The sequence below is a fragment of the Solea solea genome, chromosome 2 (assembly GCF_958295425.1).
Source record: "Solea solea chromosome 2, fSolSol10.1, whole genome shotgun sequence".
NCBI lineage: Eukaryota > Metazoa > Chordata > Actinopteri > Pleuronectiformes > Soleidae > Solea > Solea solea.
In genome coordinates, this window is record NC_081135.1 from 4,542,664 (window position 1) to 4,568,795 (window position 26,132).

Sequence of the window (26,132 nt, forward strand, 5' to 3'; positions counted from 1 at the left end):
AAAGAATTAGTATTTCATGGCCACAAAATATATATAATTTTTTCCGATGTCATGAACAGAAATGTTACTCTGCAAAATCATCCATTAGAGCAAATGAAGAGCACTTAGTAATTTCTGTCTGCTGTGACTGACCTTTACATCCGGAGTGTCTTGACTGTGATCATGTTGTTCTGGGATTTGCTTTCCTCAAGAGAGAGTGAGATGACGATAACGCCAGCTTTGATTAAACAAAAACGGCAGACGGATTATTCATCAGTCCACAGCAGAGCATATAGAATGCCACTCACATGTTTACACGAGAGCCACAGATGAGCACCGGCGTCTTCAGTATACTGTCTTTGCAAAAAAAAAACAACAGGAACGTGCAGTGAAGGAAAACATTGCTTTGACAGTTCAGTCACTTATTGCCCGGCGATAGCATAATGTTATGAATGATTTATGTGGTGAAATGCTGAAGAAAACACAGAGACAAGACTGCAGAGAAATGTCCAGTGCAGACGGGAGCATCTCACACGCCATCTGGGTACTTTATGTAGTGTCACTCAGCTGTGCAGCTCTCGGACCATTCTGTCTCCGACTCGATAGAGAATATTTACAGCTTTCCAGGTTTAATTAAAATCAGCTAATGGAGTGTCCTTGTATCTACAGTATGTCATAAGAATTAACGGCCACTGAACAACCTCTTTTAATATAATGATGTACCGGTCATCCAGTCATCCCACAAAACCAATCCCACAAAATTGCTTCCTTAAACCTTTGTCATCTGCTGACATCTCACCTTCATATTAACGCAGTCTGACGCTTATTGCAGTCGTCGAGACATGAACTATTTTACCTGCATAATTATTGAAATGGTTCATGATTCAATGCAAACATCACACGTCCACAATGATGCTTTGTTACTGAAATTGACACAAGTGTTACAGACCCTCTAATAAGCTGCATCACCTCAAGTGATTCATTTCAGTTCCCATCAATTTAATGCAGCGTTTTAGGATTTCGCGCCTCACTGCTTTAATGTTACTGCTCACAACTTTACTGCTTTTTTGGTCTTCCTCTACTGCGCTCATCGACATTTTTTAAGTACAGGTACTCAATTCAGTTTTACAATGTGGCCGTCTTATTGTGTCCTTTATGCAAATGTGTGACGTGGCCAAGAAAGGCAGCATAACAATGTTAAAATGAGATTTTGTGAAAACAATAATGCTATATAAAATGTATATAAAAGGATAAATCTTTTTATGTATATAAAAAGATAAAATAATGTCCAATGTTAATGTAAATTACAAAATCTACATTAACCAATAGTGCTGTTTTCTCTATCCTTTAAAATGGATTTAAATCAAAGTTTCTAAATGATTCCAGGAAACAGGAACAGCAATTGTTTCTTCTCATATATGTATGTAAACAGATTTGTAAACAAAAGGACAAAAGAGTATCAGTTGATACGATGCAGTTTATATTGAAAATACACATTAAAAAGTCAAAACACACATTGGAACTCATGTTTCAGTTTTGAAATGTAATGTGTATCGCACAAAACATTTTTTTTTTTTCCAATTTCCTGGCGTGCATTGACAACCCAATGGTGCCAGGAGCTTGTTCAATGGTGTGCACAAGATGGATGGGATGTGAAGTGTGTCCTGGAGGCACAATGTGAGACTGCAGAGTCACTGGACTTCACTCGGGCTGTGTGTTTCTGTATTTGTTACCGAGGTAGGGATCTCTTTTTTTGACCTTATCAAGACCAGTAATCCTCATGGAGACCAAAACCTGGTCCTAATGAGGCAGAAACTCATTTCTGTAACACTGGTTATGTTTGGGGCTGAGATTTGAATTTGAAAGTTAGGATTAGGCATTAACGGGTGAAGGTTAAGGATAAGGATAAGGGATAAATCTTTGTTAAGGCTGTCCAAATGAATGTCACTGCAATGCCCTATGAAGAATAGCTGCAGAAGCCTGTGTGTGTGTGTGTGTGTGTTAGTTTGGGCAGCACCTTGCTTCTCCACTTCCCTCAGACAAAGAGGATCATGTAAACACATTATTCTCCTTCACTCTGGTGTCAACATGTTCTCCCTCAGGCAGCAGCAGCAGCAGCAGCAGCAGCAACAAATGCAGCCTGCCAGGAGTTCTTTTTCCCTCTTTGTCACCGTTCCAGCTCGCTGTTGCAGCAGGGCTTTTGATGCAGACGAGCCCAGGCACGAGGTGGATGGCGTTTTGGTGTTTTGGGCAAAGCTTGGCTGAGGTGTTGAGTCTCTGAAGTGTTTTCATGCCAGTTTCTTCAATAAATAAAGTCAGACTGGAGAGGAAAGTGGGCAGTAAAAAGGATAAGTTGTGGGGGGGGGGGGGGTGATGGCAGGGGCTGATGATGTGGGCTTGGTGGTTAAACTACGTACTCACACAGTATGTTTTCAAGACAGAGAAATGATATTAGATTCTCAGAAACTTCATCAATGAAACTTGAAATATGAAATGTGTTTAACATTCAGTTTATCCGTTCTTATTTATTATTCAGTGCACTGCAGATAAAGTGCAGATTGTACACAGATCCCTTGTTTTTCAATACATTAATGAACTGTTGTATTTCATCAGATGGACGGAATAAAGGAAATTGGACAAAACAAATTGGCATGAGCACTGATTTTGGCCATAGAACAATCTATATTGTTAAACAGTGTGTACAGTTTAGGTGAAATTTGGCAGAAATTGAGGATGAATAATAATACTTATTACTTATTTTATTTTATTTTTTTATTATTATTATTACCAGTCAAATAAACCCGGTGTTAGTGATGGTGTTACAAAAATGAATGTTCGTGTTCTCGGGATAAGGCTACATAAATATTGATACATTTTACGCAGTGCACCTTTTAAATAACCTTTAAGTACAAAAAATGAAAGTATGGTTGTTTTACATCTGTGTTGCTGCTTTTTTAGATTAAAAGCGTATATGGAAATATCTGGCTGAGTAAACACCAACGCTATAATTGAAAAGGTGCAGCTTCATTTTTGATTAAAATATGAAAATGTCACCTGGTGCGAGTTGATATAGCGGCTTATACTTGTAGCAGTAGGCGAACAGAACAAGTCTTATGTGTGGCAAGTATATTATTTTACATTCATCACAGTGTTAAAGGTTTTTTATTATCAAATCCTAATATATGGATATGGACGGAAACCTCATGAAGAAGAAAAAACCTGAGATGCAGGATATCAGCTGAGTTGAGGTCGCGGGTAAAAAGGGAAATGTGGTTTTTAGTGCATGTAAATGTTAAAGACACAGGTGAGGTGACAGCTTTAGTGTCAGTCAAACCGCTTTAACAACAAGATCTGCCTCTGGAGTCATGTGAATGTTTGTAAAAGTAAAAGTATGTTCATCCGCGGAGAAGGTGAACAAACAGGTTTTTTGTGTCCACATTACCTTTAAAGTTCATTACGTTTCATGTTATGGATCAGAATGGTGCTCACAATTCTATGATTATATTCGTAATAGTTTGAAGGTCAAATTATACTTGTTTTTTTTAGGGTACAATCATTAATTGTTGTTTTTCATTACCCCTGAAACATTTTAGACCAACATGTCGTAGCCCACAAAGGACACACTAAACATCCTTTAAGGGTTTGATGCTAATGAAGGCTACGTAAGTTCAACACATTTGGAAGGGAAGAGTACATTTTATAAGTTGCTCAGACCATTTCTGTAGGATATTTGTTCTCTTTATACTGTTTATTGTGGAATATGATCTTATTTATTCATTATTTAATATAAAACAGCCTGTCAATGCTACATGGTTCACTGTGCTGAAGGCTCACTGTGTATTTATCTACAGAAATACAGCTCATTTTCACAATTCTTAGTGTCATGTTTTTCTTACCTTAGTGACAGCTCCTCTTCCATGATGTCTGCCGTATTTCTACAGAAGCCCATAAGGACAATTTTGTCCAATTTTGTCCAATTTTGTCCCATAACACTGGTTCCAGAGAAGACCGTGTGTGCTTTTTACATTACCTCCTACACACAAGGAAGGAGAGGCATTTTTAGTTGCACACGATATGCAACCTCACTGCAAGGGTGCCAGTAAAATCCTACACAATGAACATTTAATAAAACACGACAAAAAGAAGGAGAAATAAATCGATTTAACGCATTAAAAGTAGAGTTAGTAGCTAACATGAAACATGTAAGTTCAGCACCCACAGTTATGTAAAGTCCATATGGTCCAATAAATCCAAAATTGTCATATGGCGCCACCTTGTGGAGGAAACGATGCACTGCACGGCTGCTGCTGCACATTCACTGTTACATACTGGAGTGATCTGAGGTCTCAAAAATGACACTTTACTGACCTCTGCTGGTTATTACGAGAAACTTGCCATTTCAGAAGCTTCTCCATGTGAGTTCATTGTAAATTCCTCCTTTTTTATGAATGATCCCATGAATAAATATAATTAAAGTTATTTACTAGATAATTAAATAACAAAGAAATGATTAAAAGTGAAATTATTGCTATAATGTGCTGGTGGCAGCAACATGTGATGCTAAGGCTTGTATGTGCAAATCACTGAACATGAAAAAAATACAAACACTAGTAATGTTTAACATAATTTATATTTATTTTCTTTTGAACAAAATGTTAATAAATGTATTCGTTTTACGTCCAAAAAAGATCATGACTCGTGGGACGCATTTTATAAATAATTTCATCCAAGTCTTTTTGTAGAAAAAAAAGAAAGTAAATTAGCAAACTAAAGCATCTCTAGTATGACAATATGACAACGTTATCATAATTTTTTTCTCTATATTTGAACCCTTTTTCTCAATTTCAAGCTCCACATTTTTTGTATATATTTTTAAGACCTCTTTATTTCATCTTTTTAACATCCAACTTAGTCCTACTCATCAACTCACACCACTGCTTTAGACAACAGAAAAATGCGGCAAAAAGTCTCAAAAAACAGACACAAACCAAGGAGGCAAACAGAAAACACTGAGATTCCAACAGTGGGGGTGGGGTGGGGTGGGGTTGGGGTCAGTGGAAGGGGAGGCAGCCATTTTGGGGATCCCACATCCTCAGGACATATTTACAACAGAAAGGACAAGGGGGCTTGTGGTGGAGGTGGAGATGGAGATGGTGGTGGTGGTGGTTAGAGGGTAAAGGGGGTGAGCGGTGAGTTCAGGGTGGGGCTCATCTGCATAGATCCACATGACTCAGATCATGAACAGCTAGAGATCGAGGGCACGGAGCACAACAAAAGTGTGGGCCTGTGACACGTCGCTCTCGTCAACACACTTTGTCGCGGAGAAAACAACCAAACAGAATGAGAACATTGCAAGAGGATATCAAGCAAAAAACGGGGGGAGAGGAGAGTAAAAAGGGGGCTAAAAACTATGAGGCACCCAGAGGAGAGGCAGGTGTAGACGTGACGTCCATCTGACAACACACTCTGATGCTGCATGTAGTATATGTGTGTGTGTGTGTGTGTGTGTGTGGAGAGTGAATCAAAGGTCATTACGTGAAGTGAGGTTAATGGTTAAGGGAGGAGGCACTGATACCACGTCTTCCCAGCCATCAACAACGTAGGAGATGGAGTTAACTCCAGTCTCTGACCATCAGAGGGAAACCACTAAGGCTACATTCAGATTACCAGCCACAGTGTTCAAATCCGACTCAAATCAGATCAGATTTGATGGTTCACATTCACACTACAAAGCTTGCGTCTGAACGTGGCTGCAAATGTAACATTTCTGCATTAAAACGTTTATAGTATAGTATAGTGTAATGTTATATATTTTCTTGAGTCGTGTCTTTTTTGTCTTAATTCTTGAAATAAAATAATAATAAAAAAAATCAGTATTTCTATTCAAGGTCAATTTCATTTTGGTCGCCTTTTAATGACGTTTCTGTTATAACGGGTACACACCCCCTTTAAACTATTAAGGAAGGAAATGTGTAGTTAGTTACTAGTTACAATTCACGCGACTCCCAGTGTCAATAAACTAGGTCTTGTGTTATTGTTTTGACTGCAGCAGTGGAAATTGCGTACTGTGTGTTTAATTCTGCCAGTGCACATTGGCAATGCTGGATTTGGATATGATTGGTTTCACATACTGTATATATATCTGATCAAGGACTGACATTTGGATTTGACAGTGGGATTTCGCCCTGAAATAAATCAGCCTGGTAATGTGAACATAGCCTTAATTATCCCCAATCACTTGTCACTAGTAGGGATACATCTCTTTTGCTGTCCAATCTCTAGCTGACATGGGGAGTTTAATCTCTTCTTAATTCCTTGTGTGACCGGTTCTCACTGTCACTGTGCACTTTTGTGGAAAGAGGCATGCAAAAAAAAAAAAGAACAAACAAAATGGGATGAATCAGCCCTTTAAAACTCCTCACGCTCTTTGCTCACTGACACTAACACAGCCCTTTGCCAGTGAAAGATAGTGGTCGATCAGCTTGTCTAAGGGTGATTTAAGAGTTGACTGATTGATTGGTTGATTGATTGATTAGCTGTGTGTTCCTCAGTCGGACTGCAGTGAAGAGGCCACAAAGTGAGACTCTTCTTCTCTATATTGCTCCATTGCCAGTGTCTGCCTCAGTGGGTTATGCAGCAGAGAGGCACTCAAAGGTCCGGGGGCCTCACTTGTCAAACCAAAGCTAGGACTGCTGTAAATAATGTTTGTTAACACCTTCATGAAGTGGATTAATCTTGTCAAATAAAAGCTCATTTAGACGGTGAAACAACGCCAGGTTGCCAAATATGGCCAACCGAGTTTAAGTCGCTTTAAAGCAAAACTAAAGCCATAGTTTTAGAAAAAATATATCATAGGTACAATCCTAGATTGCCAGCTGGGACGCACTTAAAAATGGTTATACTTAAAAGTTGTTGCTCCTTTATTTTGCATTGCAAGACATTTTTCTGCTGGAAACTGACAATTATAAGCCACTTAATCTCCCTCACCAAAGTCCATAGAGAAATTCAGCGTTTTTAGCTGGCGGGGACTTCAGAGCTGCTGGTCTACTGCTGCCTCAATTGATAAGTTTGTGTCACTTAGGTAAATCCGTACAAAGAATTTCGAACGCCGACCTCACAAGATAACATGTTTGAACTTACTGATGGAGGCAGCAGTGGATCGTTAACTCCTGTGAGCTGTGATATAAAATCAGTGATTTGCTGTGTGGACTTTGGTGTGACCAGGGAGTGGTTTACAAACCGGCCAGAAAAAGTCTGTTTGACAGCAACATAAATCTGCAAAAGTACAAAATAATAATAATAAAAAGAGGATGGCGTATGTGTATGGGTAATATGCTGTTCATAACACAACCTTTTTTTTTTCTCTTTTTTTCTGTAATAAAATCAAATCCTTAGAATTTAATGTAATGTGAGTTTTACATCCTATGTTTTATTTTCAGTGTCTAGGAGTTACATTCTAGGACAAATGCCTGTTTGGTGGATAAATGAGGCCCCAAGTGTTTTGGCTTCACAAAACTGCCCTCTAGTGTCCCTGGGATGTCCCTACAGTCAAATGCATGTCAACTGTAAATACTCAACCCTACCCTCTGAGGTAAACCCAACACTCGACCACCGCTTCCTGTAGAGTACAGTAAAGCCCAGCGTCAACTCCTTCAGCACCCCATAATTGTAAGGTGAACCATCACTATCTTCATCTTTCCTAACTTGCTAAATGGCCCAACAAGTTAGAAGAGGGAGAGAGCCAGTCTCAGAGCACTTAAGGTCCTAAAACATGTACTGTCAAAGAAAAAAGTACAAAACAGAAGCTGGACATGAGAATATAGAAGAATCACAAAAGACATGAAGCATGGATGAGCTGGTTCTGGCAGGCCCTCGAGCAACATGACACAAAAGGTAGTTAAGAAGATGCCTGTAAGGTAATGATGCAGAGCAGGAAGTGGAACAGCTGATATGTCAACAACATTCTGGCACGTGAAAATAATGCAGCAAAATATCTAAAGGGTAATGATGAGCAAGAATGCACACACTCCATCAATGTCTGTTTTCCCCCGAATTTGCTGTTCACATGCACACACACACATACGCTGAGACAGAGGGAGAGGGTGGAGGGAAGGAAGGGAGGAAGTAAGGAGAGGAGGGACATTATGCTAGAAAACATTTGGATGGAATAGAAACAATGAGCAGGTTTCAAGTGGCAAGAGGTCAGTTCTTCAGGGGGGTGGTTCCCAAACGTCTCGGTTTGTCGATGTCCAATCCCAGCACCCTTAGCTCCAGTTAAAACCCTCCCACTACCTGTGGTTGATGGTTCATCTACGGCAGATTGTAGAGGCATTTCCAGTGTGTCTCGCCACATGTGTCCCTGGCGGCCACAACAGTGTAAAAAGCCACAGTCCTCTAGAGCATCATCACTCCTCACAAGCTTCAACCCCAAGGTTCACTCCTCATTAGAAGCACTCTCCTCTGGTGAGAAGATGGCAGCCATGCCCACCAACGTAGAATTATGGGAGGCTGAAATGACGATGACAGTGTGTAGGAGGACGAGAGCCAGCAGGCAGATCTTCAGTCGCCCGCTGCACAGTCTGGGGGTGGCGGCGGAGGTGACCGTGGCCCCCTCAGGCTGGCAGGAAGAAGCAGTCCTTTTTAGCGTCCCGCCTGAAGGGTTGTCCATTTTGGAGTCCCATCGGACGTCGCAGCACTCCGCCTCACTGTCTGACTGACGATCTCCTAAGAGTCCTGAGAAACAGACCACACAGTAGTATGAAAACACTGTAGTATGCAGCATATACAGCAGATCTATAATAAGGCTTGGTCAGGCTTGTTTGCTATCTGACAAACTATTTTGTGAGTGGTCAGAAATTAGAAGTGGGCGGTGGCTAATGCTTAGTGGGAGGGCCCGATGAGGACTTCCCAAGAGTTCTGCACTCGACTTTCTCATGAAGTATGAAATGTCCTGTCCTCCACAACTAACTTACAGGCCTTTAATGACGTCTTATGGTGGCACAGCAAACTGTAACACAGCGAGGACTCGCTCACCCTTCCCTTTTCCCATACGCTTCAAGGAACTACGGTGGCCTTCACATACCACAAAGGATGCTGTTGTGTAGTAGGCTTTTTCTTCAAAATATGAAATTCACATATCTTTTTTTGTCAGTTCAGGCTGCTGTAGAAAAACAAGACCCTTGCATACAGTAAAAGCCTGTTATTTAACACTTGTTATCACTGGAGTTTGTTATTATTATTGTATTTAACTTAATTTAATTTAGCTATTTACTATAACAAACTAACAACTATTTGCAAAACAAATGACAATCCTGAATCCATGGTAAAATTGATCATAAAATACACCGGATAAGATAAAGTAATTACACACTTATAGAAACAGCAAACACACTTGTAGGTAGTATATTACATTTCTGCCCATAAACCCTATTAAATGTTACACACTGGACCTTGAACACACTTTAATAATGCTGTAACTGTCTTTATTCAGTTTTCTGACATTATGTTCTCCACTTATTTCGCTGTTGGATGTTTTAAAAGTTTGCCATTGTCTTGTAAAGGTCACTTGTGGCCACAGCACCTGCTTTTTTCAAAGGAACACCTTTTTTTTTCTTACATTAAAATAGTTTGATGCCTCTCTGACTTTTAATTGAAACAATGAAGCCGTTTTTATTCCCTCTCTGCCACTAAATCTCCTTCCATAGCAACACTAAATTCTTTAATAACCTTTTACCATAATGTAAATCAAGTGATAATAGGGAGGCAATAATTCTTCTGCACCTCCTTTGTGCTCTGTTTACAGCCTTTGTTTACGCTGGCCCTTAACAGGAGACAGTGACCAATCACATACTGTAGCTCGTCGTAGGGCGGGATAGAACAAGTAGGGAAACGTTTTCTTTCATTTTTTATTTTCATGACTGAACTCAAGGTTGCTGGGCTGTTCATTTTGGATTTAGTATTTAATTTTGGAGAGTTTTTTACCTCAAACTTATTGACAGAACAAACAGATCAGAGCCAAAGCCCTTCCTCAGCCTGCAAAAGATGAATTATAACATCAACATTGATGATGTTGAGTGTTAAGATAACAGTGTACTCTGTCCCAAAATATTTCATTTTAGATTGCAATCTAGCACATTTGCTCCCACACGAATAAAGATGCTTCATCACAGCATTTTGAAAGTGGCATAAAGTTTCAATAATGCAGTAAACTGCAAGCATTAACTGCATAATCAACGACCAGACAAAAAAAACTGAGGTATAAAACAGACTAGCAAGTAAAACCAGCATCTACTGCGGCGATCATTTAAAAAGCAACACTGTGATTGTTACCTCATCAACACTCCCACCCCACCCCTAAACTGTAAGTGGATCAAACCCAGCAGACCACAGTGTGCAGCTCTGATCACGACAGGGAGGCAGAGACACAGTGACCCTCGGCTGAACTTAAACTAAAGGCCACAGCCACACGCGGGGTAACGCATCGCTGCATCAGCTGATGACTGTGGAAGTCATAAGTAGCCGGCGTGCAGGGAGAGTTGTCACTGCACTCATCTGCACAGGGAATACTCAGCTGCAGAGTTCTCATTGAAAGGCACAAGGAGAGGGCAGCTGATGGATGAGAGCAGATCTGGGTCAGGCTGATCTGGCGTGGATGAAGTTAAATTCTAGACCAAAAACGTGACCGGATTTTCAAAAACTGCAACTCAATCTATTTATTTAAGGACACAAAAGTTTGCTATGATGGTAAACACCAGGAGTTTTAATTATTCTACCTGATTAGCCGTCTCCTCAAGACTGTGAGGGGGAAGTACATGTCCTGCTGCGTTTGATTGGCATCTCCCTCACTGCTCTGTTGTGTTTACTGTACAAATATAATTTTACTGAGGAGGCTCCATATTTTCTTTGAGCTTTCAACTTCACTTAGAAAAATAATAATCGTTAAAAACATAGACTTAATGCTCATTGTTCTCTATGCTGTGAATAATCAGAAAAATTCTGCATTTTCTTCAGTTACACAGGTATTGTGATGTATCACTTCATGATTGTCTTGCAATATATTGATTATCACGGACTCATTGTATTGTGATATTATCGGTATCATGGACCATGTACGGCACATCATATCACATCGTGAGGTACCCTGTGATTCCCATCCCTAATCTTGAGCACAACAAGCTCATGTGACTTAATGGTGGCATAATGACATCATTTGTTTATGTTTATGTGCTTATTTGTGCTAGATTACATGAGGATAATCACATTTTTACAATCTAAAACTAAATATTTTGGGACAGAGGACGTTGTTATCTTGACACTCAAAATCATCAATGTTGATGTTATAATTCATGGTTTGTAGGGTGAGGCAGGGCTGCTTCTTTGGCTCTGCTTTGCTTGTTCTGTCAGTAAGTTTGACATAAAAACCAATCCACTTCAAAAATTACATTAAACTTTGATTTCACTAAACCAGACAAAAAACAATTAAAATCCATAATTAAATCCAAAATGAATGAAAACGTTTCCGTACTTTTTCTATTCTGCCCTACTACGAGCTATGTGATTGGTCACTGTCTCCTGTGAAGGGCCAGCTTTAGCAAAGGTTGTAAACAGAGCACAAAGGAGGTGCAGAAGAATTATTGCCTTCATATTATCACTTGATTTACATTATGGTAAAAGGTTATTGAAGAATTCAGTGTTGCTATGGAAGGAGATTCAGTGGCAGAGAGGGAATAAAAACGGCTCCATTATTCCAATTAAAAGTCAGGGAGGCATCCATATACAATATATACAGTATATATACTGTACACAAAAAAATGCAGTGGCGATCACTCAGCCCTAAGTACTAAGTTCAGATTTAAGCATTGGCCGAAAACCAGTTTCAAAGTTTAAGGGATATTAAAAAGTCAAGGTATCAAAACAACAAATATTTACTGTCATACCATGTCTACTAAAAGCTATTTTTAATGAATCACTCAGGTCCTGTGTGGCGAAGCCTCCTCTTTTGGGTTGGTGCTAGTAGTCAATGAGATATATTTTCGACGGTGCTGAATTTGGCAGAGCATTAGAGCTGCCACAGATAATCTATTAATAATATGAGTAAATAAACTAGCAAATTATTTGCCAAATATCATGATAATTAATCAATTGAGACTATTTTTTTTGGTTTCTTGGCCCCTCTAAGACAGTAAACTGGTTAATTTGTGAACAAAATTGGACATTGAATGGCATGGGAAATGATGATGGGGGGAGGGGGTTACATGGTTAATTCAAAAGCCTTCGGTTACAAGATTAATCAAAAATGCAAATAATCACAAACTAAAAATACTCAAAGGAATAAGTGGAACGCTGTTAAGTCTATCAGCTCCACACAACTCTCCGTGTTTCTCAGTATAGCACTGTTTTGTTTTTGTGTCTGTGAAGACACATAGAGATGCATGTTACATCACGACTGACAGGGAAGGTCGAAGCATAGCAGCTACACCAGTTAACAAACTTCAGGTGCTGGCATCAGAAACATTAGTGTATGGACTTACAGTCGTCCTTTCAGAAGAAGTCTGAGGTGGCAGCAACACACACACTGTTTTGGTGACAGATGTTGCACACTGGAGCTTTAAATCGATTGATTTTCTTTCATGAAAATGGTTGGCCCTTCAGTTGCTGCACCAAGCCCCTGGATAAATAGTTTTGTGAACTGATTAAACTCAGGTAGAATTTGCTGAGAGGCTATGTACAGTTCACAAAGGGCAGCACACATGAAAACATCATGTCATGATGATGAAGCAGGGCGAGGGGTGGTTTCTCTGCTGCCTCTGGTGCCTGGACAGACCATCAAGGGTAACTAAACAGAAAACAAGCTCATTCCTGTTGCCATTTGAAGGTCAATAAAAGCGACATTCTAAGTAGTTGACATCACCCTTTTCTGATCACTGGTAGTCATTTTTCAAACAGCTCCTTAGATTCCTATTTCCCCACATTTTAATACAAGCACATTTTGGTTGGAAACAGTGCAAACACCTGTGCGGGCTTCTCAGCCCATGATATTATGTTGAGCGTTGGCACTCAGCCAGCGTCTGCTCCTCTGAGGCGGGGTTCTTGGTGATTACTACTGTATAAACTGCAGTAAATATTGAGACACGGGCCAAATTCAATTCATCAGTGCATTGTTAAACTGTCCTTGCATGAGCTGGGCAGCGCTCGAATGCACCACTAGATGTCATCAGAAAGCCTTGAGAAACACCTCTCTTGTTTTCCTTGAGGAATACCATTCAGCCAATATGGAGACACACATTAAGGATGAATTAGTACTGAGTGGCCTCATATAAAATGCTATTCACTGAGAGTAATTACATGAGGAGGCTCTCTCTTCCTCCCTCTCTCTGAGAGGAACGTGAGGAGTTGGTATTAACCTGTGCAGATGAAGCTGGGGCTGCCGCCGTGGATCAGGTCATCGTTGTCGGGCAGAATGAACGGACAGCTCTGCTGGACCTCCAGGCAGTACTGGTGGCACGGTACTTTCCTCTGACACGACTGCTGCGTGGTGGGGAAATACTGAGCACACAGCCAGGGCTTATAGGCCGTCTGAGGGGAAGAGAGAAACAAGATTACATGCAGTAAATATGTTGTGCTCTAGTTGAGGTTTGCTTTGAAAGTTATTTGCCTCTTCAAGCCTGTTAGGCCTCCTTAGTCATATGCTTGGTCCTTATTTATCATCCCGACACATCATCCAGCAAAGTAATTACCTGTAAACCACTGAGCACCAGACACAAAATCTTTTCCTAAATAGATACTGAGCACTTAATGCATTAATAAAAGCTCAGGAGATTTCAGCCAAGGCCAGTCTGTTAGCAGAGCCACTCTGGATTAGTCTCACAACTTCCTATTTACTTTCAGAATAGTTCAAAGTTAATGGTACTTTAATATCAGACAGGGGCTACAATAAGTAAGCGTTCGATCATTTCATTAGTTAATCAGTTGTTACCACATATTGTGAATAAAGGTTAATCGCCAATCACCAAGTGTCTAACAAATACTCTGCGCTCATAAAAAGGAAATAAATAGTGCACAATAAAATGCCATTGCGGCTTTTTATGTACATTTTACAGTCTGTTCTTAAGTTAGGATTGTAATGTGTTTCATGTTTTTTTTCTGATACCTTGCACTGGCTCATCCTCAATTGTCTGAATTGGTCTGAAACCAAATATATATTACATTCACCATCATATAAGGCAAATAAAAGCACTGAATCTTTCACATTTTAAACAATGAATCAACACAAATGATGTTAATTAGTGAGTCACGTTTACTTTTAGTTTCAGCTTTGCACTGTATAAATATATTCAGTCCAGGTTATAACAAAGCCACACAAAACGAATTACCTCAACGACATCGAGCCTCTGTCCTCCTGCAAGTGTTTTAATAAGAGACAGCATGCGATAGGAAATGCAGAGAATGTGCATAAGGAGACAGATGGTGACATGTACCAGCCAAAGCCTCAGGCCTGGAAAGCTTAGCAAAATAAAATGAACTAAGGGCAAAACCACAGTCTGCTGGATTCATTCTCAGTGTAGCCTTCTCTTGATAAGCTTTTTACCGGGATTACCACCAGAGAAGGGAAATTACAGCACCGGGAAACGGACAGTCCCTCATCCAGAAGCTGTAATCTGATTTCAAACCGTCTCCAGCCATCAAAGTCAAACATGGTCAGCCGAAAATTCTGATGAGTCCATGTGACCTTTAGCAACAAGACCTTGTCACGCAAGTTCAGTTTTACACATGTTAACAAACCTCTTTGGATCAGAAAAGTGAAAATAAACTCTGTGAGTTAATATTTGCTTTTCAAAGGTTTGACAAAGTCACGATTGGACTAATTAGCCACAGTGTTAATATACCTAAAAGTAATATACCTAGAAATATTCATAATATTCATGCACACACACGTCTGTATACTCATGGACGCACCATGTTGTCTAGGTGAGCAACAGTCTGGACAAACAACTGATCGATTGACTGACTGACAGACGGAGAAATCAGTGACATATCTGTTGTTAGGTAATTGCAAGTACATCAGAACATTATAAAGTATACACTAAAAAATGTGTTGAAAAATGGGAACATTTGGTAGTGAAACCGGGACATTTTAAAACTTTAACGATGCGTGTTTAGTGAAGAGCCCAGACCTGTGTTTGTGACATCACTTCCTGTGTCTCGCTTGTGTAAGCGAGGTTTGTAAGGTGATGTAAGGAGTTTTCCCCCGATGTACAGAGCCGTATGCACGCCATTCTGTGTCCACAGCCAGTGGCCGAGTATATGTGCACAGCACAGCATCACGTTTAACCCACACAAGGTTACTCTATTGTCAGCATCAGCAATTTGGACCGTCAGTCACTGTGCCTCCCGTAAACCAGCACAGTGGGTTTTGACTTATTATCCATTATGTCAAAAGAATAGATTGCAATTTTCACTGATCAAAGTGTGAAGGTGGTAATGTGGCACACTCCACTCAGGCAGTAGTGGTACAACAGTGATTTTCCAAGTCATGAACCACGGACAAAACAGATAAATTAGCAGCAATCAGTTACCAAGAAGCTGAATAATAAAATGTTCAACATCAACAGAGCTTTACATGTAAAAAATAACATCAACACGGCAGATTTTAGCCACTTAATAAACGCTCACATAATAAAATCTATTGGGGCTTTTCCATGATACAGGTTTAGCACTACTTGGCTCGACTCCAGCGAGAAATACATGGCTGCTGTCGGCAAAAATACACCGCTGTCCGTCAACGAGGTGCAGATGTTACAGCAGTTTTGCACCGCGGTGCTATGACGACCCCGTCCATGTTAAAGAGGTACTGTACTTCTATTTTTGAGAAGTATTCTCTCTCCCGCGCCAAAGTCACAAAAATGGCAGCATACTAATCAAAGTCTGTATTGACAATGTGTTAATAACAACATAGAAAATGACACTTCCAAAAAAACCTGAACTATCCCTTTAAGTCTTTTGTGACGCTCGGGTGAACTGTGCATACTGTGAACAATTGCCGAAAAACACAGAGGCTCCTTGTGCGCTGTTTACGCTGAATCCCATTGATCCGTGAGATAATTGAGGAAACAGGCTTTTGCAGCCTTTAAATGTATAATATGAGGTCATCAACCACTACTTTGACACAATCAAGCCCTCAGAAGTTGGGCATTTCCGGCCTCTTGCTAAATATTTAGCATCGGGCCTATGCAATCATAGCCACCCACGGAAATGTCATCACAAACACAATCCCAAGGAGAAAGATGTCACAATGGAGAACACGCTGCACGCACAGTTAATTATCCCCTGTGTTTTTTAACCACAGGGGAACATCTGCGGCTCGAAGATGGGATAGTTAACTGTCAATGCGGTTTTTAAAGTGTCATGGATGTTTGGTTAAATTACACCCAGCACCGCCACAGGGCTAAAAAGGTAAATCTCCACTTCTGCCCCTCCTCCAAAGTCACTTGCATCTCTAAATGCTGAGAAATCACACAGGGGGTCTGACGTACAAAAGATAACAAATGTTGCACACGCAATTATAATAATTACAATAATCTGATTAGGGTTGATGAGAATGATAATGACGGGAACGACATGGATTCGAAATGCCGCGGTGAAATCAAATGTATTCCCGACATCCATGACTTCATGTTGATACTGTACGCATTAAAGCCTCCTCCACGTTTTCCGGGAAGAAAACTCATCCTTTAAACACAGAGACAGTAACGCTTCAACACTTGATGCCAGATCAGTCTCCATTTTAATTTAGGTGACACTCACTGTGCAGATTGCATAGGGAAAAACTATTTTGCTCTGTGTCATAATAAACACCTTCACTCACACTATAGCAGCGACACATCTGTGTATGTTCAAGGGTGATTCAGATAAATCACCCTGACACTTTAATTCCCACGATCCTCTGCTTTTAGCAGCAGTGTTCTCCTCACAGAAGGCAACTGAATGTGCCGAGGAGAGAGGGACTGAAAGCCAAGAAAAAAAAGATCCCTGTGATCATTGATTACATGCATGTTTTAGTGGTTATGGGGTGTTAAATGCATGACTTAAGATTTTCAGATTTCTGTCTGCACAAATGGCTGCTCTTTAATTCGTGATGACGTAGCATAAATCCTTGCCAGCGTTGAGATAATCTGTCTAGGGATGCCACGGCTATCAAGCGAGAACCAAAACAATACGACCGCAGTCAGACAGGAAATCTGGGTCCTCCTGAAGATGTATGCTGGCAGTTGCCAAGGTAACGGCTTTTTCTGCTTTTCATTAGAGCTCAATGGGTACTGCCCCACTCGCTGTTGGTTTTCTGTTTGTGTGCACACATCTTAGCCCACATTCACATCTCCGCATGTGTGTGTGTGTGTGTGTGCTCAACGTGAAAAGGGAAGCGTATGAGAGCAAATTGAGTTAGTCAGGAAGCAGGCCTGGAGTCTGATTTGATCAGTCTAATGTGTGATCAGTGTGAACGAGAACCTGGCACTGAAAGAGCTGCTGCCGCGATGTAGTTTCGTCTACTTGTAGGCTACTGAGGCCTAGAGACACAGTCAGAGAAGACATGCTGGCAACCGTAACCACCAGGGTATTTACGCCTGCAGTCGATCTCAGTACAGGCCTGGCCATGTCACCCCATTGAGGTGTTACATCTGTCAACACTCGAAATCTTCAGTTCTGAAGATGAAACGAAGGAGAAAGTGGTAATATAAGCCAAAAGTCCATCAATAAAGCATCTAAACGAAAGGCTCACGCTGCAACAAGGATGGCCCCCTGCAATGAAGTCAGGGACTGCTCTTTTTCTGTCATACTGCTACACTCAGCCTGAACCATTCAACATTTTCAAATTGAAATAAAAAAAGAAGAGAAAATAGCAAATAACAAAGGCTGCTGTTCAATTGTTCTATTTTTTTTATTGTTAAGGCTGCAGCAATTAATCAATTCTTAATTGATGAACTGTTTATTTAAGTTATTTGTTTCAGTCCCTTTAATGTTTTAATGTGCTCCTCTTTGACACTAAAACGAGTATTTGCGGTTTGTGGACAAAACCTCTGGATTTTATGGACGACAGCAAATCAATTAAGTGAGAAAGTCAACTGATTAAGTGACAATGAAAATAATCATTGATTGATTGGTGATTAAATGTGCTGGTCTTACAGATGTATGTGTGTGTGTGTGTGGAGAATTGTGCAGAGGATCCATGATTGCACAGACAATTGTTATTCTCTGTCTGACAGATTGCACTTTTCATATTGCACTACTTTTGTTATTTTCATTCTGACAGTTTGCAAGAGCTCTTATGTTGCACTGAATTACGTTTTAAATTTTAATTATATTCGCTGTGGTTGTAAATAACTTGTTTCTATTTTATTTCCCTTACTGACTATTTTATTTTCCTTGCACACCACTGACCAGAGCAAATTCCTAGTATTGTGTAAACTTTACCTGGCAATAAAGCTGATTCTGAAATGGCATTATATTAAAGATTAATCAAAGCATTTTAGGACTTCATATGGATCATATATATATATATACATATATATATATACAGTTATGTATTGGAAAATAATTTTTTTGTGAATCAATTAAATTCTAATTTAGATAAGGACAAAATGTACATTTAATACAAAAATACTAAAATAATTTATTAAAATGTATTTATTATTATGTAGATGCACCAGTCCAATTAACAGCACAAGTCGCTCTTTCAATGGAGACAAATAAGTCATTTATTTATTTGTGTAAGCTAATTGCAAAAAAAAAGAATTTTAGTACAAGCTGTTTTACTCAGCACATAACATAATTGTCAGAATGCACATCAATTGGCTGCAGGTTTTAGTTCTTACAGTGTCTCGTCTCGGAGCATCAATCAATCAATCTGATAGCAAAAAGCATTCTCAGATGAAATGGAGGAACAACCATGCCTCAACTGGGAGTGAGTGTGTGTGTGTGTGTGTGTGTGTGTGTGTGTGCGTGCGTGGGTGTGTCAGTGTCAGTGTTTTGTAACGTACTGATGTTGCGACCAGCAGGCAGCGAGCTGCACTACATGTAAGAGGATGGAGAATTACTGAGCTAAATGTAGCGTCACATAAATTAGCAGCAGCACAGGAAGAGAAACATTAACGATGAAATGAAATGATCCTCAGTTGATGTGAAGATTTCCTCTCTGCGTGGCTTCAGGGTGATCCACAGCTCAGTGCAGGTGGATCTACAACATCCCCACCTGACACGCTAAACGCTGTAAAACCAGTTCAGTGTCTCAGGCTGACAGCTCGTGTAAATCAGACACGCAGAGCGACTCTCCCTCTCGTCTGTTTCACCTGGGTGCAGGGCTTCCCTTTGCAATTCCCCTTCACATGCCTGTCAACTGACACAGACAAGACTGTGGGAGAGCCTGTCTGCAGACAAAGAGGAACCACTGAGCTGCTGCAGACGTGCACGTGTTCACTGAATATGCATTCGGCAGCAAAGGTACCAGCGGCAGCAGCAGGAAATGTCAAACACAGAATATCTATGGTAATTTAAACCAATTATCCTTTTAACTAACAATGAATTAAACTTAAACATAAATATCTTCTGGGTTCTTCTGAATATCTTTGGTTTGTGGACAAAACAAGGCACACTGGGAAACACAGAGTGCCTTTTTAATGGAGCAAAATGTAGTCACAGCTCTACTTTAAATGAACAACCATGTAGAATTAAAATCACTGCTACTTGTGGAAACGGATCCTTCACCACAACCTGGTCTTTAAACAACAGATGGAAGTGGATGAGGAACAGAGACTTAACAATAATTATTCCTTAGAGGACGAGCACATAAAACAAGAAGGACGTTCTGGGAACCCAGTGCTTCAGCAAGGCTATAACACCATGTTCAAGAAGGTGGGGTCTGGCAATTCATCCAGAGCCACTCACACATTTAACGGCTCCTTCTCTGGCTCATGCTGTGCCTCTCTGCAAAAATTCAAGAAAAACTATTAAGAATGATTTTGCAGCCCTCCTGATGGATGGATAAACAAACGTGCAGCAGTGGAAAAACTTCACCTCGCAGAGACACAGTTTTAGTTTGGTTGGGTTCATTTGTTCCTAAATGGATGCACAAGCACAATAACGACACACCATTACAGATTTTTATGCAAATGTGTTTAAACATTGGGCCACATTTCAATCCCAATACACTATACTTCTACCATTCACTGTTATTTTTACTTTGAAAAGCGTGAACTCACTGCTATCTTAACTCTGTTAGCCGCCTATAGACACTCTTTATTAGGGGTGGGAATCGCCAGAGACGCCATATAATATTATCACGATATTATCATATATTGTGATATACTCACACAACAGCTCTACTGAATATGTTTTTTGCTTATCCACAAAAATTTTATTCGTAACATCAGTTAAAAATGATAGAATTATAACACTAATACATGTTATTTCTATAACGGTTCTCATAAATTTAAGATAATTAATTAAAAAAAAGGAAAACAGACATACAAATAAGTTAAAACCATTAAACATTAAAAGCAATCTTAAAAAAAATATATAATATACTTGATATAATATTGCCACGCAACATATTGCGATACTTCACTGTGTCGATTTTACAGTTGCTAGGTTTTCCAATGAATTCCTGTAAAAGAGGTTCTTAATCTCAATGTGATTCCCTGATTAACCAAGTAAGTATAACTAGGGCTGCAACGATTAATCTAAATGAATCGTCAACTATTTTGATAATTAATTAATTGAGTTTCTCTGATTTTTCAGTGAATATTTTGTCTCTTTGTTCCATTTAACAGAAACAAATCATCATTTCAGGTTTGGGAAACACCGATCAACATTTTTCGACACTTTCTGACATTTTTATGGATCCAATATTGGAAGAACTTGATTATTCGTGAAAATAATCTTTAGTTGCAGCCCTAAAAATAACCATATGTGTTTATGCTGCAACATAACCGGGGGAGCTTTAATCTCATTTGTTTCTGAAGATAATCTTTTCTTTTTTCTGGATGCAACAGTTATATGACTCTCCTAGTCGTTGATTGGCTCCAAAGTACAGTACAGTGTGTGTGTATTTAGCCATTATGATGTCTAGTGTGTGCACAGTGATGAAGTAGTAAAACGAGTCATAAAACTGTGAACCCAGATAATGGCAGTCTACTCCTGAGCCGAACACCACAAATCAAGTGCCAAGTTAACTGTACTCATGTAGAGTTAAAGCTTCGGGGTATGTAAAAACTTGAACTCAGCACGGTGTGAATGAGGAAGTATCAACACTCTCTCTCTCTCTCTTCCTCTGCAGCAGGACAGTGTTGTCGCACGCACTCACTCACACACTCACACACAGACAAAGCTATAAAGTGGAATGACAGCCGCAGCTATAAAAAGCGTATGAGTCAAGCTACGCAGTGAGATCCCAGTTAGAAGCTGAATGACACAGATCATTACCACTCACACAAATCATGGCATCGGTACAACAGGAAGCAGCTCTCACACTACCTGGGCTATTTTCAGACGTGTTTCTTCATTTCATTACAGCCAGGATGTGTTTTGTTTTTTTTAGCACTGTAATGTACTGAGTGTGCAAAAAAATCCAATCTTGTACTGTATTAGAACACATTTTAAGAAAGACTGGGTGGTAGAGGAGGATTTGCATATGCTACACACATGAAAGAAAGGGAAACGCCATCAATCTTGGCAAAATGTTGTGACAGGACTTTGATGCACTAACAACTCAAATCACAGCAGCTGCCGCGGGTCACTGACGCAACCCTTGGATAATTCAGCAGGACAGGGATGTAAACAGGTGTCTGTCTGTCTTCCTGCATCGATGTCCACACTTATTACATCCCATTCGCTGGTGATGTAACATATCCAGACGCTGTATGTGTGCTTCTGGAAAATGACACTCTGGGGCTGAGTGGCCTCAGCAAATTAGATGGTTTGCAATTTCAGAGCAACCCCTTAACCGTTCATCTTCCACCCAAGAAAATCTGGAAAATTTGACCTCATATTTTCCCTCCAATTTAATAAATAAACACCACATTTTTGTGCTAAAGAAATGCATCACACTTAGTGCTTCTCTAGAAACATGGCAGCATAAGATGGCTCCTTTGTAAAGCAAGGCCCTCGCCTAATACATACCCAAAGAAAAACAAATCATTTTTATTTTAAAACAATTACACAATTGTGCAAACATGGGTAGTATATTCAATTTATGCCAGGTATCCCTAAATGTTTACATGATGCACAAAAACCACACACACACCTCTAAAGGAACAACGTTTCAAAGGCAAAAACAGTAAACAGAGGCCTTGATTAGTCATCCATCAATCATATTGACAGGCTTGTATAGGTTTCCAGGAACAGGGAACCTTTAAACTGGAAATGCTACACAAGCTCACATGGCATTATCTGAAGTTAGAGCATGAGAGCAGACTGACAGGATCCGAGACATTTCTATGATCGCTGTCATTTATGTCAGCTCCTGATCCATGTGTGGACATGAAGGATCAGATCCATCAGCGCATGATGGCAAAGATTGCATCATTTTCTCTGAATTATAATTTGTAGATTAGTTCCGAGAAAACGTGATCTTGAATGTGCGCGGCAGGATTTGTTTCCAGCCTGCTTTAGCAACGCAGATGCATGTAAACAGGTAGATGTAAGCGCTGGCTTGTAAATATCATATCTGCTGCGGGAAACAAACCCAATTTAAACTGGACAAGAGGTCCTTTCCCAGGTTTGGTTTCATGTTGGGCAGATTAAGACGCTCTCTGGTCACATGATCCGTGTTGGCTGGATGCCAGCTCTGCAGCTCTTCTTCTGTAGAGGTTTAAAGAATTCATTTTAAGCTGGATCAGAGTTCAGAGAGGCCGCTGAATAGGTCAGTGTGGCTCTGCTTTCTCTATCGACAGAGCCAGCCTGCTGACTGCAGGAGGCTCAACCTAAGCCCAGAACATATCGACTGAATCCCTCCCCCTAAAGATGTCGCCCCAGGATAAACATGGACGCACAAATGATGAGCTTTGACAAACAATAAAAACTGGACTGAGCGCATGCTATGCATTTTTTAATCACATCCCGGAAACCTCAACTCAGCACTACTTCCTGAAGTCCACAGGCTCTGGTTCAGCTCCGGATCGTTCAGTGTACATTAGAAGGAATAGTCTGACAATTTAGGAAAATACTGTATTCAAATGAACACTGAACAAACATTTGAAGCAGGGGGAAGGGAGTAGTTCTATTTCAGGTTTAAAACAATTAAGCCCCAGAAAATAACTCATGACACAAAAGTGGGTCCCGGACCTGTTCTGGATGTTGGACATAGACATGATGTTGGACATGTCGACTGCCGTTTTGTGCCTATAATATGTCAACAAAAACAGAGGAGGCTCCTTGTTATGAACCAGCTGACCGGACTCCTCACACACATACCATCAAGTCAACATACTCTGTCTGGTAAGGGGTTGCTGCAGTTGGTCAGGTCTAGGTTCAGCAACATTATGTGTCCAAAGAATGAGGTCAGCTGACTACCTGAATATAATGAATGAATGACCAGATTATTCCATCAATGCATTTTTTTCTTCCCTAATGACATGGGCATATTCCAAGATGACAATGCCAGGATTCATCGGGCTCAAATTGTGAAAGAGTGGTTCAGGGAGCATGAGACATCATTTTCACACATGGATTGGCCACCACAGAGTCCAGACCTTAACCCCATTGAGAATCTTTGGGATGTGCTGGAGAAGGCTTTGCTCAGTGGCCCGACTCTCCCATCATCAATACAAAATCTTGGTGAAAAATCAATGCAACACTGGACGGAAATAAATCTTGTGACATTGCAGTAGCTTATGGAAACAATGCCACAGTGAATGAGTGCTGTAATCCAGGCGATTTTTTTTTTTGACCAGGCAGTGTATCTCACTTCCTTTTCGATCTGGCCTTCAGAATAAGAGACACTGACTTTGGCTATAAACACACCGGCAATAAAAACAAATAGCTTGCAATCGATGTCGTTCACTTTAACTTTGTGTCCACATTTGGAGATAAAATGGCGAAGCGCAAGAGCGGATTTTCGTACATTGAGGATAAAAAAAGGACAAAAACCTTAGTGAGTGATATGTCGTGAAGTGCTTGTGAGCATGAAACCATCCAAACTGAGACACCTGAGAGTTTTTCAAAGACAGCGATATGCATAGAAGTGAAATATAATTTTGTGCACTTGTTTATTTTGTGCAGTTTGACATTTAATTCTATTTCTTTCAGCTTCATGCATGTAGTTGTCACTCCTGCTCAGTCTGTGCTCTGAAGGTAAAGAGATGCAGAGAAGTTAAATATCTCATGTTGTGGCCTTATGTGTTTTGCAGTTTTGATATTTAATTGCATTTCATTCACTTTTATACATGTAGTTGTCTTATTGTGCTCTGAATTTCTATAAAAGTGGGTCATGACTTAATGACCATGGTCAAATGTGGGTAAGACGAGTTGAGATACAGTATAAAGTGTTAATAATTCAACATAGAAGATGGAATTATTTAAGCTATTCTATGCTATTCTTGATGCTATTGTTTACACAGTGTTTCATACATGCACTTAGCACTGCTACAAGTAGCTATAGGCAGGAAAGATATAGTAGTGAGTTGCTGTATCGATCACAACCAAGAATAATGTTAATGAGCTGAGAGGTAGAAGCTAAAACAGTTTCACTTGTAGCTACTGTGCATTCAAATGTTGGTCGATGTATGGAACACGGGTAAATTGTATTCTATGTTGCTCTGACCGTGTGTTGACCCTCCACAGAAAACAAAATAACATGTGATGAATGGCGTCAGCTGATGGTCACTTTTCAACCTAATTGCTGTAAATGACAATTATTAAGTGTGGGCAGTATCGTCAGCAAGGTGCTGAGTGGAAAGATTGGCCTGAGGGCTGAGAAGCAATCGGCATTATAGATTTAGTATGTGTGAAAGGGGGAAATGTGAAAGGTCACGGTGTGAATGATGGCCAGTAGATAACTGTGGTAGAGCCAGGTGAAGATTCTTATGCAACACTATCAACATTCCCCTTAGTCACTGTCACTGAATTCATTAAAATATTTCATTAAAAGCACTGTGTATTAGCATAAAACAAGATTCTTCAGTCAATTGCAGCCTATACTTTGTGCTAAAAGCTAATGCTAATTATTGACTGTACAATCCAAGGCAAGAATTAATGATTAATCAATTAATCCATTATTCATCGATTACTACATTAATTGTCAACTAATTGTATCGATAATCAGTTTGGATGTGTTTTTTTTTTTTTTACAATCAAAACAAGTTCCCTGATTTTTCAGCTTCTTTACTGTGAATATTTTCTGGTTTATTTGCTCCATATAACAAAGACATCATTCAAACTGAATTGTTTTGTTTTGTGACCAAAACAAGATATTTGTGAACATCATCACTTCCAGGTTTGGGAAACACATTTTCTGGCATTTTATGGACCAAACAAATACTCAATTAATCAAGAAAATAATTGACAGACTAATCGATTATGAAAATAATCGTTATTTGCAGCCCAAGATATAATACTTATCCCAATACAGAGGTGATGATATGATATATTATGATATATGAATGTGCTGACACAGCTTATGATGGGAGGACACATTTTAGAAGAGCTTAACCCATGTTGTCCACTTTTATTGATTAGTAGCAAGTGGCCAAGTGATCCGTCAGTCTTTGGAATTTTCTTTGGTGAGCAAGAGATCTTGGAATTTGCATTTCCCAGGCATCACGTCACTTGCTCTCTCTCGCTTAACGTTACTTGCTCATTGTTCTGGATGAGCATGGAATCTCACGTCAACGGTGGAGAGACACGGTGGACCGTGTCCACAACGACGCTAGTAATTACAACTCGACCTTTTCACGTTTGTTAATAGCTATGCAATGTTTTCTGCTGAGAAACAACGCAAACAAAAGTGTGGATGAAGTCATGGCGGAGAAGACGGAATCGACTTGGATTGTACAAGTTACAGCGCTAAACAAAAGTATGCAACATCCGTTTCCCGGTCAACTCGCTATCATTGGTTATTGTGGGATTCTGCTCACGCCCCAAACGCGGTTCAGTCTTAAGCATCG

The 26,132-nt window shown here is 40.0% G+C and overlaps 1 protein-coding gene across 1 annotated transcript in view; it reads right to left on the minus strand.

The window, feature by feature from the left end:
• Nucleotides 1–4,651: 4,651 nt before the first annotated feature.
• Nucleotides 4,652–26,132, minus strand: part of nalf1a (NALCN channel auxiliary factor 1a) — a 37,025-nt gene continuing 15,544 nt past the window's right edge. The window contains exons 2-3 of the mRNA XM_058622729.1: nucleotides 13,383–13,554; nucleotides 4,652–8,712 (exon numbers count right to left, since the gene is read on the minus strand). Of these exons, the coding sequence (XP_058478712.1) occupies nucleotides 8,414–8,712; nucleotides 13,383–13,554 (471 nt within the window). The 3' untranslated portion in view covers nucleotides 4,652–8,413. The remainder of the gene's footprint in view (nucleotides 8,713–13,382; nucleotides 13,555–26,132) is intronic.